Here is an 11,499-nt window from a genome sequence, read left to right as displayed (position 1 = left end):
TCACCTGGAATGAACTCATCACCCTGTAAAGGCCCTGGTCCATAGGGCATCCGTAACTGTTTATCCAATGAACAAAGTCATATATCTTCTCCCCAAGGAGGGAGAGGCGAACACCAGACCCTCATTCCCCTCCACTGCGTCATTTTTTCCTGCCTGTCTGCTGAGGCGACAGCAAGGTCTGTTGCCCTGGCAACTGCCCTCCGACCGCCATGGTAACCGCCATCGCAGTCTCCAGCTCGCCACCTTGCCCCTTGGGCATCTCCATGGCAACGGGCGGGATGGAGGGGCTGCGGGAGCTCCTAGGCTGCGCCTGCGTAGGGTGGCGGGAGGGGGTGGGCAGGGTTCCCCGGCGTGCGCAGCCGCAGAGCACCGCATCCGTGTCCCGCTAGCCCAGGCGCTGCGCACTTGCCAGCCAGTCCGCCCGTCCGGAGCCCGGCTCGCTGGGGCAGCATGGCGGGGTCGCCGCTGCTCCGCGGGCCGCGGGCCGGGGGCGTCGGCCTTTTGGTGCTGCTGCTTTTGGGCTTACTCGAGCCGCCCCCCGCGCTCTGCGCAAGGCCGGTAAAGGTGCGACGCGGGTCGGGCGCGGGGTGGCGGTGGGGTGGAGGATGCTGCCAGCGAGGGTCGGTGCCCGGCCTCTGGCTCCTCTTCTCGCTGGTCCTGCTCCCGGGACGTGCGGAGAGATTGGCCCGGGTGGCCGGGGGTCCAGACGCCAGTCTGTACCCAGGCCATGCCGGGGTTGGTCTCTTGGGTGTGCGGGTGGCAGTGTGCGGGGCTAGTCGGGCCACCGCACTCTGCTGGTCCGCCTGGGCTCGGCCCGCCCGCCGCCTGTGGCGCTGTCCATGGGACTAGCGCGATTTAAGGCAGGGGCATCGGTTTGTGTGCGCATGGTTTGTGTGCGCATGATGTGATGATAGGGACGTGAGGGTGTGCTCTCCCTGTGTGCGTCTTTTCATGTAAGGGCTTCCGAGCGTCCATACAAAGGTGCCAGTGTGGGTCTGGGTGTGCAGTGTGTGATGCTTCTGCGTGTGACTTTTCTCAGTGACACTCTGTGCTTGTGAATTCTATGGTAATGGCGTGACTTATGGGCGTGTCTTTCTGTGTGTCTGTGTGATCTTGTTTTTGTTTGGGAGAGAGTGGTCTTTGCACCCCTGAGTGCATATCCCATTTTGGTTCTGTTGAACTGAGTGACTAGGATTTTGTATGTGTGTTCACGAGGCTGTTCCTCCCTGCTTCTTTGTGGAGCTGTGTCATTGTGGGGAGAGGAGCCATGATGTCTCTTTCTGTGCTGCGTTATGTCTTTAAGGGTGGTGCTTGTTCTTGCATCTGGATGGCTTGGCGATTGTAACCGCGTGAGCATCAGTGTGCATGAACATGTGCAGTTCCTTGCGTGTGGATGTGGCAGTGTTGAGTTGCATATGTGACATCTCAAGGCCTGTCAGTCCAAATGAGTGTGTGTGAGGCCATGACTGTGTGTGATTCCCCGGGGTGTCTGAGGGGTGGTGGGCATCAAGGGCACTTGGAGTACATCCTCTTCATGAAGAGTTCAAGGCTGTCTGTGTCAAGGATGGTGTTTTTCTTAATTAAATATTTTTATATATGACATAATACATTTAAACATATGTATATACAATGTGAGAAATAATGATAACCCTCTTGTGTACCCATTACTCAGCTTAAGAAATCGAGCATGACCAATCGTTAGAAGCCCCTGGGTGCCTCTCTCTAAGGCAGCCCCTCTCCTCCATAATTATCCTGTATTTTCTGTTAATTGATCCCTTACTTTTGTTTGCAGCTTATCACATATGTATGTATCGCTAAACAATATCTTGTCTAGTTTTTCCTCACAGAAATGGAATCATACTGGGTGTGTGGCTCCTGGTAGTCACTAGAGGTCACTAGGAAGTCATCAGGGTGTCTAGTAGTCGCAGGCAGTCTGCAGTGGAATTCTGTAACTTGCTTTTTTTTTTTTCCTCTACATTGGTTGTGAGATTCATCGCATTGAAGTATGTGGCTATAATTCATTTATTTTTATTGCTGCATTTTTTTTTTTTTTTTGCGGTACGCAGGCCTCTCACTGTTGTGGCCTCTCCCATTGCGGAGCACAGGCTCCGGACACGCAGGCTCAGTGGCCATGGCTCACGGGCCCAGCCGCTCTGCGGCATGTGGGATCTTCCCGGACCAGGGCACGAGCCCGTGTCCCCTGCATCGGCAGGCGGACTCTCAACCACTGCGCCACCAGGGAAGCCCATGCTGCATAATATTTTATCCCATGAGTATATCATGGTTTATAGATACATTCTCAATACGTCAGCAACAACATTTGGGTTGTTTCCAGCTTTTCTTTCTTTTTTTTCCCTCCCTTCACTTTTATGTTATTACAAACAGTGCTGCTGTAGTTCTTCATACACTTGTGTCCAGCAGTATATGTGCAAAAGCTAGTCTGAGGTGTAACACCCAGGAGTGGGGCGTAGGATATGTGCATCTTTTAAGACATTGCCAAATTGTTCCTCAAAGTTATCTTAACAATTGAGTTCCCAGCAGCAATGTATAAGAGCTTCCATTTTTTCTATATCCATGTCAACATTTGACATTATCAGACTTTAATTTTGGCAATCTTTTGGACGTATTCTGCATAGTGTATCTCACTGGTGTTTTAATTTGCATTTTTCCTGATTACTAATGAGGTTCACTATTTTTCATTTGTTTAGTAACTTTTTTTGTTTTTTTTCCTTTAAAATTTATTTATTTATTTTTGGCTGTGTTGGGTCTTCGTTTCTGTGCGAGGGCTTTCGCTAGTTGCGGTGAGCAGGGGCCACTCTTCATCGCGGTGCGTGGGCCTCTCACTATCGCGGCCTCTCTTGTTGCGGAGCACAGGCTCCAGATGCGCAGGCTCAGTAGTTGTGGCTCACAGGCCCAGTTGCTCCGCGGCATGTGGGATACTCCCAGACCAGGGCTCGAACCCGTGTCCCCTGCATTGGCAGGCAGATTCTCAACCACTGCGTCACCAGGGAAGCCCTAGTAACTGTTTTTGGTTCCTCTTTTGTGAAATACTTGATCATCAATTTTGCCTATTTTTATATTAGTTTGCTTTTCTCCTACTGCTTTTTAGGCATTCTCTGTTTATTGGACATTAATCCTTTATTGACTGTGCTACAAGCATCTTCTCCCACTCTGGTTTTACTTTTCGTTCTTTTCAGGATGTCTTGGGATAAAAAGAAATCCTTAATTTGAATGTAGTTAAGTTTATTTGTCTTTTCCTTTCCATTGTTCCCAAATTTGGATCACTTGTTCTTCCTGCACAGTTTATTGAAGGAGTTGGTCCTGTCCCCACTGCTCTGCAGTGTCTCCTCTGTCGTAGCAAGTGTCAGTGTGTGTGGATCTTTTTCCAAGCTCTGTTCAATCCTATTCCTTCCGCTGCAATCGAATCTGCGGTTTAACTTGCCCATTTAATTTTTGATTTCATTAAAAGTGTTTTTCTAGATGTTCTAGATGTTTCTTTTTCAAATCTTCGTGGTTATTTTAATGGTCATTAGTTCCTCTCTCATACTTTTTTTTTTTTTTTTTGCGGTACGCGGGCCTCTCACTGTTGTGGCCTCTCCCGTTGCGGGGCACAGGCTCCGGACGCGCAGGCTCAGCTGCCATGGCTCAAGGGCCCAGCCGCTCCGCCGCATGTGGGATCTTCCGGGACCAGGGCACGAACCCGTGTCCCCTGCATTGGCAGGCGGACTCTCAACCACTGCGCCACCAGGGAAGCCCTCTCTCTCATACTTTTGATAGTCTTTTATTTCTTTAAACTTATTGAAATTGTTTCAAAACTGCCTGAACTGAAAATTAGTCACTGGGTAATTTATTTTACAGATAGACTTGCACACATGCCAAATGATATATGGACACGGTTATTCATCCCAACATTATTTATGAGAATAGCAAAAGATTGGAAACACCCTAAATGTTCATCAATTGGGGTGGTTAAATAAACTATTATACATCCATACAAAAGAGAATCAATACAGAAGAAAGGAAGGAAGAGAGAAAGGATGCTCTTAAGGTACTGATCTAAATATAGATTCCAAAAAGCAAGGTGCAGAACAGTCTGCTACCTTTTGGGTAAAACAAGTGGACAATTGGAATCTATAAAATGCAAATACAGGTTCCTGTTGTCCACAGCATTGATATAGAAAAATCCATAGCTGTCATATCTACCATCGCTACTCCTATGAAACAAACAAACAAACAAAAAAACCCTGGTCTTGGGCTTCCCTGCTGGCGCAGCGGTTGAGCGTCCGCCTGCCGATGCAGGGGACATGGGTTCGTGCCCCGGTCCGGGAGGATCCCACATGCCGCGGAGCGGCTGGGCCCGTGAGCCATGGCCGCTGAGCCTGCGCGTCCGGAGCCTGTGCTCCGCAACGGGAGAGGCCACAACAGTGAGAGGCCCGCGTACCGGAAAAAAAAAAAAAAAAAAACCCTGGTCTTCAACAGCCCTGGGGCAAGTTCTGAGTCACTAGGAAATCGTTAGGGCTGGTGAATCTAGGGGTCTTTGGTGGTCCTAAGAGTGTCCAGAGATATTTGGGGGTCTCCATTGACCTTAGGGGTGTCTACTCATATTTGAGGGGCCACAGCGCCTTTGCTGGCATGTTGGCATCTACGGATATTTGAGATCCACGGAGTCCCCCGGATTGGGGGTCCCTGGCCTGACGGGCGCTGACGACCTCTCGCTCCCCACCTGTCTTCCCGCAGGAGCCCCGCAGCCTGGGCGCAGCCTCTCCGCCCAAGGCTGAGGCCAGCGCTCCCCGCCGCTTCCGGCGGGCAGCGACTCGAGGAGAGGCGGCGGGGGCTGTGCAGGAGCTGGCGCGGGCGCTGGCGCACCTGCTGGAGGCCGAACGGCAGGAGCGGGCGCGGGCTGAGGCGCAAGAGGCTGAGGATCAGCAAGCGCGCGCCCTGGCGCAGCTGCTGCGCGTCTGGGGCGCACCCCGCACCAACGACCCGGCGCTGGGCCTGGAGGACGACCCCGACGCGCCAGCCGCGCAGCTCGCCCGAGCCCTGCTCCGCGCCCGCCTGGACCCCGCCGCCCTCGCAGCCCAGCTTGTTCCCGCCCCTGCCCCCGCCCCGGCACTCAGACCCCGGCCCCCAGTCTACGACGACGGCCCCACGGGCCCAGATGCCGAGGACGCCGGCGACGAGACGCCGGACCTGGATCCGGAGCTGCTGAGGTCCCCCCCACAAGGGGTGGTCGGGGCGGGGGAGGGCGCCTATATCCCGGGAGGAGGAGGGCGAGGAGCGGCGGGGGCCTGCTTCACGGGATGGAGGTGCGAACACCTAGGTCCTGGAAGCCTGGGAGGGAATTTTCTAGTCCTGGACCTAGGGTGTGGAGGCAGAGATGCCTGGCCGGCTTCCTTCGTCCGAATGGGAGGGGGGGAAACTATAGTTTCAGGGATGGAAGGCGGAGACATCTGTCTCCAGGAAGCAGTGGGATGCCTGGGTGGGAGGAGGCTGCCAGGTCCCCAGGCGGTCCGGGGTAGCGGCGCTGTCCAGGTCCTAGGGCCGGGGCGTTGACGCACGGACACGTCCTCACTGCATTCCGCTCTGCTCCCCTGCAGGTATTTGTTGGGGCGGATCCTCGCGGGAAGCGCAGACCCCGAAGCTGTGGCTGCCCCGCGTCGCCTCCGCCGAGCCGCTGACCAGGACCTGGGCCCTGAGGTCCCCCCTGAGGGCGTGCTGGGGGCCCTGCTGCGCGTAAAGCGTCTGGAGACCCCCGCACCCCAGGCCCCAGCGCGCCGCCTCCTGCCCTGAGCACCGCCTGGATCCTGCGCGTACTCCGGCGGCCCAGGACCGCCCCGCCCCTGACACCCCGACAGCCACTGTTGCTGCCCTGGAACCCCAAGATCCCCACCCCTGACCCCACAATAAATATGATCTGAAGCAACTATGTGCTTGTTTGAGTGGCAGTGTCTAGGGGGACGGTGGACTGGGTGGAGATTGCTGCCCTCAGACGAGGGAAAAGGGGCCCCTGCCCTCCATCCTGCACTTTTGAGACAACCCCTGCCTCAGTCTTCGCTTCTCCTCACTGGGGAGATATCCATATGGACAATGGCAGTGCCCACCCAGATTCTGTGCCGTTTCTAGGCCTCGCTTGGGAATGGGGAGCCCAGAAGGCTTTGAAGCCACTTTCAGCGGCATCTTCTGGGGGGTCCATCCTCCTGGGGACCAAGTGGTGGTCAAGGGGTGGCTGTTTGTGCGGCATGTGAGTAGAGCTTGGGCGGTGCTGGCACGGCCACTTGCACACATGAGCTCCTGCCTCCTGATATGGGGAGGGGCTACCAGCAGGAAGAGAAACAGAGTGGGCTGCCACTCCCGGCCAGGGGTCAGCCCTCCCAACACCATCACCTCCTGGCATGGAACTCTCTGGGCCTTGAGAAAGTGTATTAGTCAAGGTAGGAGCATAGGATGTATTTGTTAGTTTGATATGTAATGTTTAGTTATATAGTATAGAAGCCACTCTATCTGTACTCTTACCCCAGCCCTGAAGGTATTGGGAGTTGGCGTGGTAACTGGTTTGTGGTCATGGCCTGTGCACTGGCTATTCCCTCTGTCCCTAGTTATCCACAAGTTTTTGCCCAAATGTCACCTACTCAGTAAGGCTTTCCTTGACCTCCCTGTCACTCTATTCCTTTGCCTGCCTTTAATACATAGCCTTATGTTATATCTACAAGTGCAGGGGTTTTTAGTGTCTTGCTTGCCTCTATATCTTTTGTACCCAAAGCAGGGCCTGGTACACAGGGGTCTCCCCCACATTTCTTGAATGAAATAATTCTCACAATTCAAGTAACATTCTCCCCAGTCTCATTCCCACCCACATAACACTTGGCATGGAGGCAGGTTTGAAACCTAAGAACACTATTTAATTTTGCACAAAATCAACTTGACATAATATATAACCAACGCTACGGCCCCACATTGCCAAAAAGCCCATCACCAAAAGAAAACCTCCCCAGGAGAAGGGTCCATCTATCCCCAGTACACCGACAGTGTCCCACACAGCTAGTTGCTGGGGTCGGGGAGCGGGGTGGGGGGGGCGGGCGGGGGGGCGGGTCTCAAGTGAAGGAACCACCACCCTGGTCTGGGGGAGGGTCCACTTTTCTAGACCAAGAACTTCAGGCCACGGAGCAGCCACAGCGGCACATGGCCTTCTGGTGCCGGCCTTTATCCCCACCTGGCCCTGCCATGGCCTCCTTTGCCATGGCCTCCCGGACTCTTTGGATCTCATGGATGAGCAGGGAAAAGGCCTCCTCCACACCTTGGCGTGTCTTGGCTGAGGTCTCCACAAAAGGGGCCCCCCAGCTCTTTGCGAGGGCTGCAGCAGCAGCACGAGCATCTCCGGTGGTGGTCACAAGGTCACACTTGTTGCCCACAAGGACGAGGGGCTGGGTGTGGTGCGGGCCCCAGGTGGCCCGCATCTGCTGCAGCTGGGCTAGAGACGAGGGGTCATCGAGGGCGAAGACACCCAGCACACCATCCCCAATCGCCACACACTGGTCACGCAGGGCCCGATGAGTGGCCTGCCCCGCCGTGTCCAGCACATTCAGAATGCAGCCTCCGTGGTCCAGGGCCATCTCCTTCCAGTAGGAATCCTGGATGGTAGGGTCGTGGTCTTCCACGAAGCACTGGTGGTTCAGCTGGATGGTCAGCGCGCTCTTTCCCACGCCACTCGCGCCCACTACCACGGCCTTGTACTCAGGCAGCTGCTTGCCAACACCCCTGGAGGGTGCCCGAGCCCTGTGGCTCTGCTCCTGGGAGCTAGGGCTCCAGGTGCCCAGGCCCAGATCAATCATGCTAGGCTTTGTTGGCAGCGCCATGGCCCCAAGTGGGCAGCTCAGGGAAGAGATGTGGACAGCAGGCCCTGCAGGTGGAAAGAGAAGAAAGACAATGGGGGTGGGGGGTTTGGAGGTTAGGTGAGACCATTTAGGGGCAAGGGGACAGTTGGGTGTCATCGAATCAACATTTATTGAGTGCCTAGTGTGTGCTAATCACCTAATATACTATAATACATTATTTATGTTGTTTATTCTCTCTCACTCCCTTTTACAACATAAACGCTGTGAGATTTTAAAAACAGCTTAATTAATTTATATACCGTAAAGTTAACCTAGCTAAAGTGTACAATTCAATGTTTTTTAGTACATTCACAGAGTTGTGTGACCATCGCCATAGTCTAATTTTAGAACATTTCCAGTCACCCGGAAAAGACACCCCCTGCCCATTAGCAGTCCCTCCCCATTCCGGAGGGAGGGCAGGGATTTCGTCGGTTTTGGTTTCGGATTGTGTCACCATTGGACCCCAACCTGGCACACTGCTAGTCATAGTTTGTGCCGAGCAACATTCCTGCCCCCAGGAGTTTACGTTTTAAAAGATGGAGACAATAAACCAAATAGGTAAGCAAATGATGAGGTCTGTTAGCCATTGTCATTGGAATTTAGTCTTTATTACTCATTCAACATACAGCTGTTGAGAACCTACTGTGGGGCAAGGACAAAGAGGTGGGGAAAAAACAGATTAAGAAACCCCTGGCCCTCATGAACGTGACATTCTAGTCAGGAAGACAGACAACAACAAAGATAAATCAGTAAAAAATGTTTCAGCAATAGGTGATAAGCAGGCAGAAGGTGCTTGGTTAATGTTAGGTATTTCTATTATAATTTAATTTTCATTCATTAATTCGAGGACATTCCTGCGTGCCAGGCATTGTGATGGGTGCGGGGATGGGGGGTGGGGTGGGGGGCGGGGATATGGCTGAGAACAAAATAAAGTCCCTGCCCTTGGGAGGGTTAGATTCTGAAAGCGAGAAAGAGACAATAAACAAGATAAGCAAGTAAATTACCATGTAGTTAGAAGAGGATGGGCACACAGCAGGTACTCAATTAGCGTTCACTATTAATACTAAGTCACCATTAACCCATTCAATACACATCCTGGTCTTGGTTCGGTGTGTGGCCTCAGGAAATGCATCATAATGGCTGCGGCCCCAAGTATCCCAGGAAGCCCTGGGACAGTGGCAGCTGGGGGGCAGGTGGTGGGTTTGAGGGATCCACAGGGGGTAGGGGTGGAGGGGGAGTTCTGTGGAGTTTGGGATCCGGGGGTCAGGGCTGGGGGGCTAGGTCCCAGGTGGGTATCTAGCTGTGGGGCCCTCAGCCCAGAGAGGATCCCTGAAAAGAGTTGTGGAATGTGCTCGCCCAGGAAGAAGGGGGCCATGATGAGGAGATGTAAGCAGAGGACAGAGCTGAGGGGAGGGGGGCAGCAAGGAGGCCAGGGCAGTAGTGCGGGCCAGCAGTGGGGGATCTGGACAAGCCGGGCGGGATTCAGAGATGTTCCGAAGGCAGGCCTGACAAGATTTGCTGAGGGACTGGGAAGAAGGGGAGGGAGTCCAGGCGACTGGAGAGGTGGGTGCCGTCACCCGAGGCAGGGCCTGGTGAGGGGGCCCTCGCTCTGGGCGGGGGGTCGCTGGGGCTGACACCGAGAGCACCGGACACTGGCAGCGGAGCGCCGGCCGACCTCCCGACACCTGGCGGGGCGCTAGGCCGACGGTGCCATGGCCGCTTCGTCAACAAGGAGCCGTGAGGCTCGGGGAAGTGAGCCGCGGTGACTGGCCCGAGGTCACACAGCCCATGGCAGGGCGACACGGGAATACGGAAGCAGCGCAGTGCCAAGTGCCAGTGGAGTACTGTCGGGGGCCTCTCCCCCACACCCGTACGCCTTCCTTTGTGTCACCTCCCTGACCTGAGGGGAGCAGGGGGCGCCCCCCCAAGCACAGCCCCACCTCATTCCAGGCTGGCCCGGGCCCCATACACGTATCCCCTAAGCCTGGGTGGCTGGCCAGCGTGGGGCTGGGAGGGGGGACCCCCAGTTTCATCCCAAAGCCGTGACCCCGTGCTCGGCCTGGACCACCCCGCTCAGCTCCCGGCTCCCCGCTCGGCGCCCACACCCTCACCCAGGCCCGTCCTTACAAAGGCGGTCCAGGGTTGCTGGCCCCTGAGGATGGGAGGAGACAGGGGAGGGTCCCCAACACCCGACCTCGGCCATACCCCCACAGCCCTAAGTGGAAGGACCTCTCAGGTCGGTGCTGGGGGGCCTGGGCGGCCCGGCTCACCTGTGTCCCGGGAAGGCCGGTGGCGCTGGGACCCGAACCCTCTGCTGCTCTGACAGGACTGACAGGGAATGAGACGTTGGTCCCAGCTGGGGGTATGGGGCGAGGTGGGGATGGGCGGGGAGGGAGTGCGCATGCGCAGCCAGCCGCCCTTGGACCCCTCCGCCGGCTCACCCCTGTCCCCCGCCCCGGGGTGAGTGCTGGGTCACTGCCCGCCAGGCAAGTGTGCGCAAAGGAGGTCTTCTTGGGGTGCGCTGTGAGCGCTGACCCCCGCTGTGTGCCCCGTGCATCCTGCTGCACCTCTTCCTTACCTTATCCCCACCTGGGACGTGATTTTGTGTTTTTACTGCGTGGGGGGTGTGTCAGATTTTTGACCTGAACGTCCAGACTTTGCCAAATGTTTTGTGAGGGCCTAAGGCCCTGGAGCTTGTGCTGCCTTAAGTGGGCTTTTTGGTAGCGTGGGAGAGAGTTGCGTCCGGTCCTGGAGGGAGAGAGTTGCAGAGGAGGGGTTATTTTGTAAAGGCAGAAAGAACCTGATTTGAGATGGACGTGTTCCAAGCTACACCATTTTGTAGACTCCCTTGCAGCTATGGCAGTCATGTGACACAATTCTGACCAATAAAATGTAAGCAGGAGTTGTGAGGGCAGGGGCAACCACAATGCTCCTTCAAAATGGATGACTGAGCTGACCCTTCCCCGTCCCATTCTCCTCTTCTTGATTGGGTGGGGCTCTGGTGGTCATCTTGGGGTCAGAGGGTGGCCAGGAAGAAAAGTCCAGGAAACCTCAGCCCAGACTCCTTTGAGTTGCCGAAGCAATTCTCATTATGTGGGAGAAATAAAACCCTAAAATTATCCCACAATTCCCCACCCTTGGTCAGTGGTAGACACTCCTTCCCCCAGGAAGCTACCCATGACGACCAAATCCAAGTATGTTAAACCTGGACCCCCCAACCCCCAATCAAGACAAAGACAGATGAAGACACGGAGGCCTAATGAAGACACTTCATGATAGTTTTCTTGCCTTCCCAGCCCAGGGTGTAGCTGGGACTGGCTGTGAGGCTCCTATTTCTAAGGCAGGAGCTCATTTTCTCACAGATTCCCACCATTTAATCTCTTATGGAGCCAGCCAAGCTGCTTGCTCTATTTCCAGTTAGTTTTTGGATGAGCAGGGGGTTGACCTGATAAAGACCCACACCCTCATTCCTTCATTACTCATCAGCCCTGTTGGCCAGGAGGGTGAGCTTCTTTACCCACTCAAGATTAAAAGCTTTCTCCAAGTTTTGTAATAGCTTGTACTTTATTACATATGCAACCCCGCCATACCTGCCAGTTGATCCCCCTCCCCTCCAAAGTATCATCTT

General features: G+C 54.8%; 2 protein-coding genes across 2 annotated transcripts; one reads left to right on the top strand and one right to left on the bottom strand.

Annotated features, from left to right (window-relative positions):
- The first annotated feature begins 350 nt into the window (after nucleotides 1-350).
- Nucleotides 351-5,926, top strand: PCSK1N (proprotein convertase subtilisin/kexin type 1 inhibitor). Its single transcript, XM_027091317.1, has 3 exons — nucleotides 351-564; nucleotides 4,738-5,210; nucleotides 5,598-5,926. The coding sequence occupies exons 1-3, from the start codon at nucleotides 451-453 to the stop codon at nucleotides 5,788-5,790; spliced, it is 780 nt and encodes a 259-aa protein (XP_026947118.1). The 5' UTR covers nucleotides 351-450; the 3' UTR covers nucleotides 5,791-5,926.
- A 1,182-nt stretch (nucleotides 5,927-7,108) lies between these two features.
- On the bottom strand, nucleotides 7,109-10,779 carry ERAS (ES cell expressed Ras). Its single transcript, XM_027091471.1, has 2 exons — nucleotides 10,142-10,779; nucleotides 7,109-7,897 (listed from the first exon to the last, which is right to left on the bottom strand). The coding sequence occupies exons 1-2, from the start codon at nucleotides 10,272-10,274 to the stop codon at nucleotides 7,152-7,154; spliced, it is 879 nt and encodes a 292-aa protein (XP_026947272.1). The 5' UTR covers nucleotides 10,275-10,779; the 3' UTR covers nucleotides 7,109-7,151.
- Nucleotides 10,780-11,499: the final 720 nt, after the last annotated feature.

This window comes from Aethalodelphis obliquidens, unplaced genomic scaffold (assembly GCF_003676395.1).
Source record: "Aethalodelphis obliquidens isolate GAN/ISIS:26980383/991018 unplaced genomic scaffold, ASM367639v1 scaffold71, whole genome shotgun sequence".
NCBI lineage: Eukaryota > Metazoa > Chordata > Mammalia > Artiodactyla > Delphinidae > Aethalodelphis > Aethalodelphis obliquidens.
This window is presented reverse-complemented; position numbering and strand designations above follow the sequence as displayed.

What these genes read in the sequence shown, in the direction of transcription:
- ERAS (XM_027091471.1), bottom strand. Translation starts at nt 10,274, where the DNA reads ATGCGCACTCCCTCCCCGCCCATCCCCACCTCGCCCCATACCCCCAGC. An exon ending in CCGGCCTTCCCGGGACACAG is followed by an intron (nt 7,898 to 10,141) that starts GTGAGCCGGGCC and finishes TTCCACCTGCAG; the next exon opens with GGCCTGCTGTCCACATCTCT.
- PCSK1N (XM_027091317.1), top strand. Translation starts at nt 451, where the DNA reads ATGGCGGGGTCGCCGCTGCTCCGCGGGCCGCGGGCCGGGGGCGTCGGC. An exon ending in TCTGCGCAAGGCCGGTAAAG is followed by an intron (nt 565 to 4,737) that starts GTGCGACGCGGG and finishes GTCTTCCCGCAG; the next exon opens with GAGCCCCGCAGCCTGGGCGC. An exon ending in CTGGATCCGGAGCTGCTGAG is followed by an intron (nt 5,211 to 5,597) that starts GTCCCCCCCACA and finishes GCTCCCCTGCAG; the next exon opens with GTATTTGTTGGGGCGGATCC.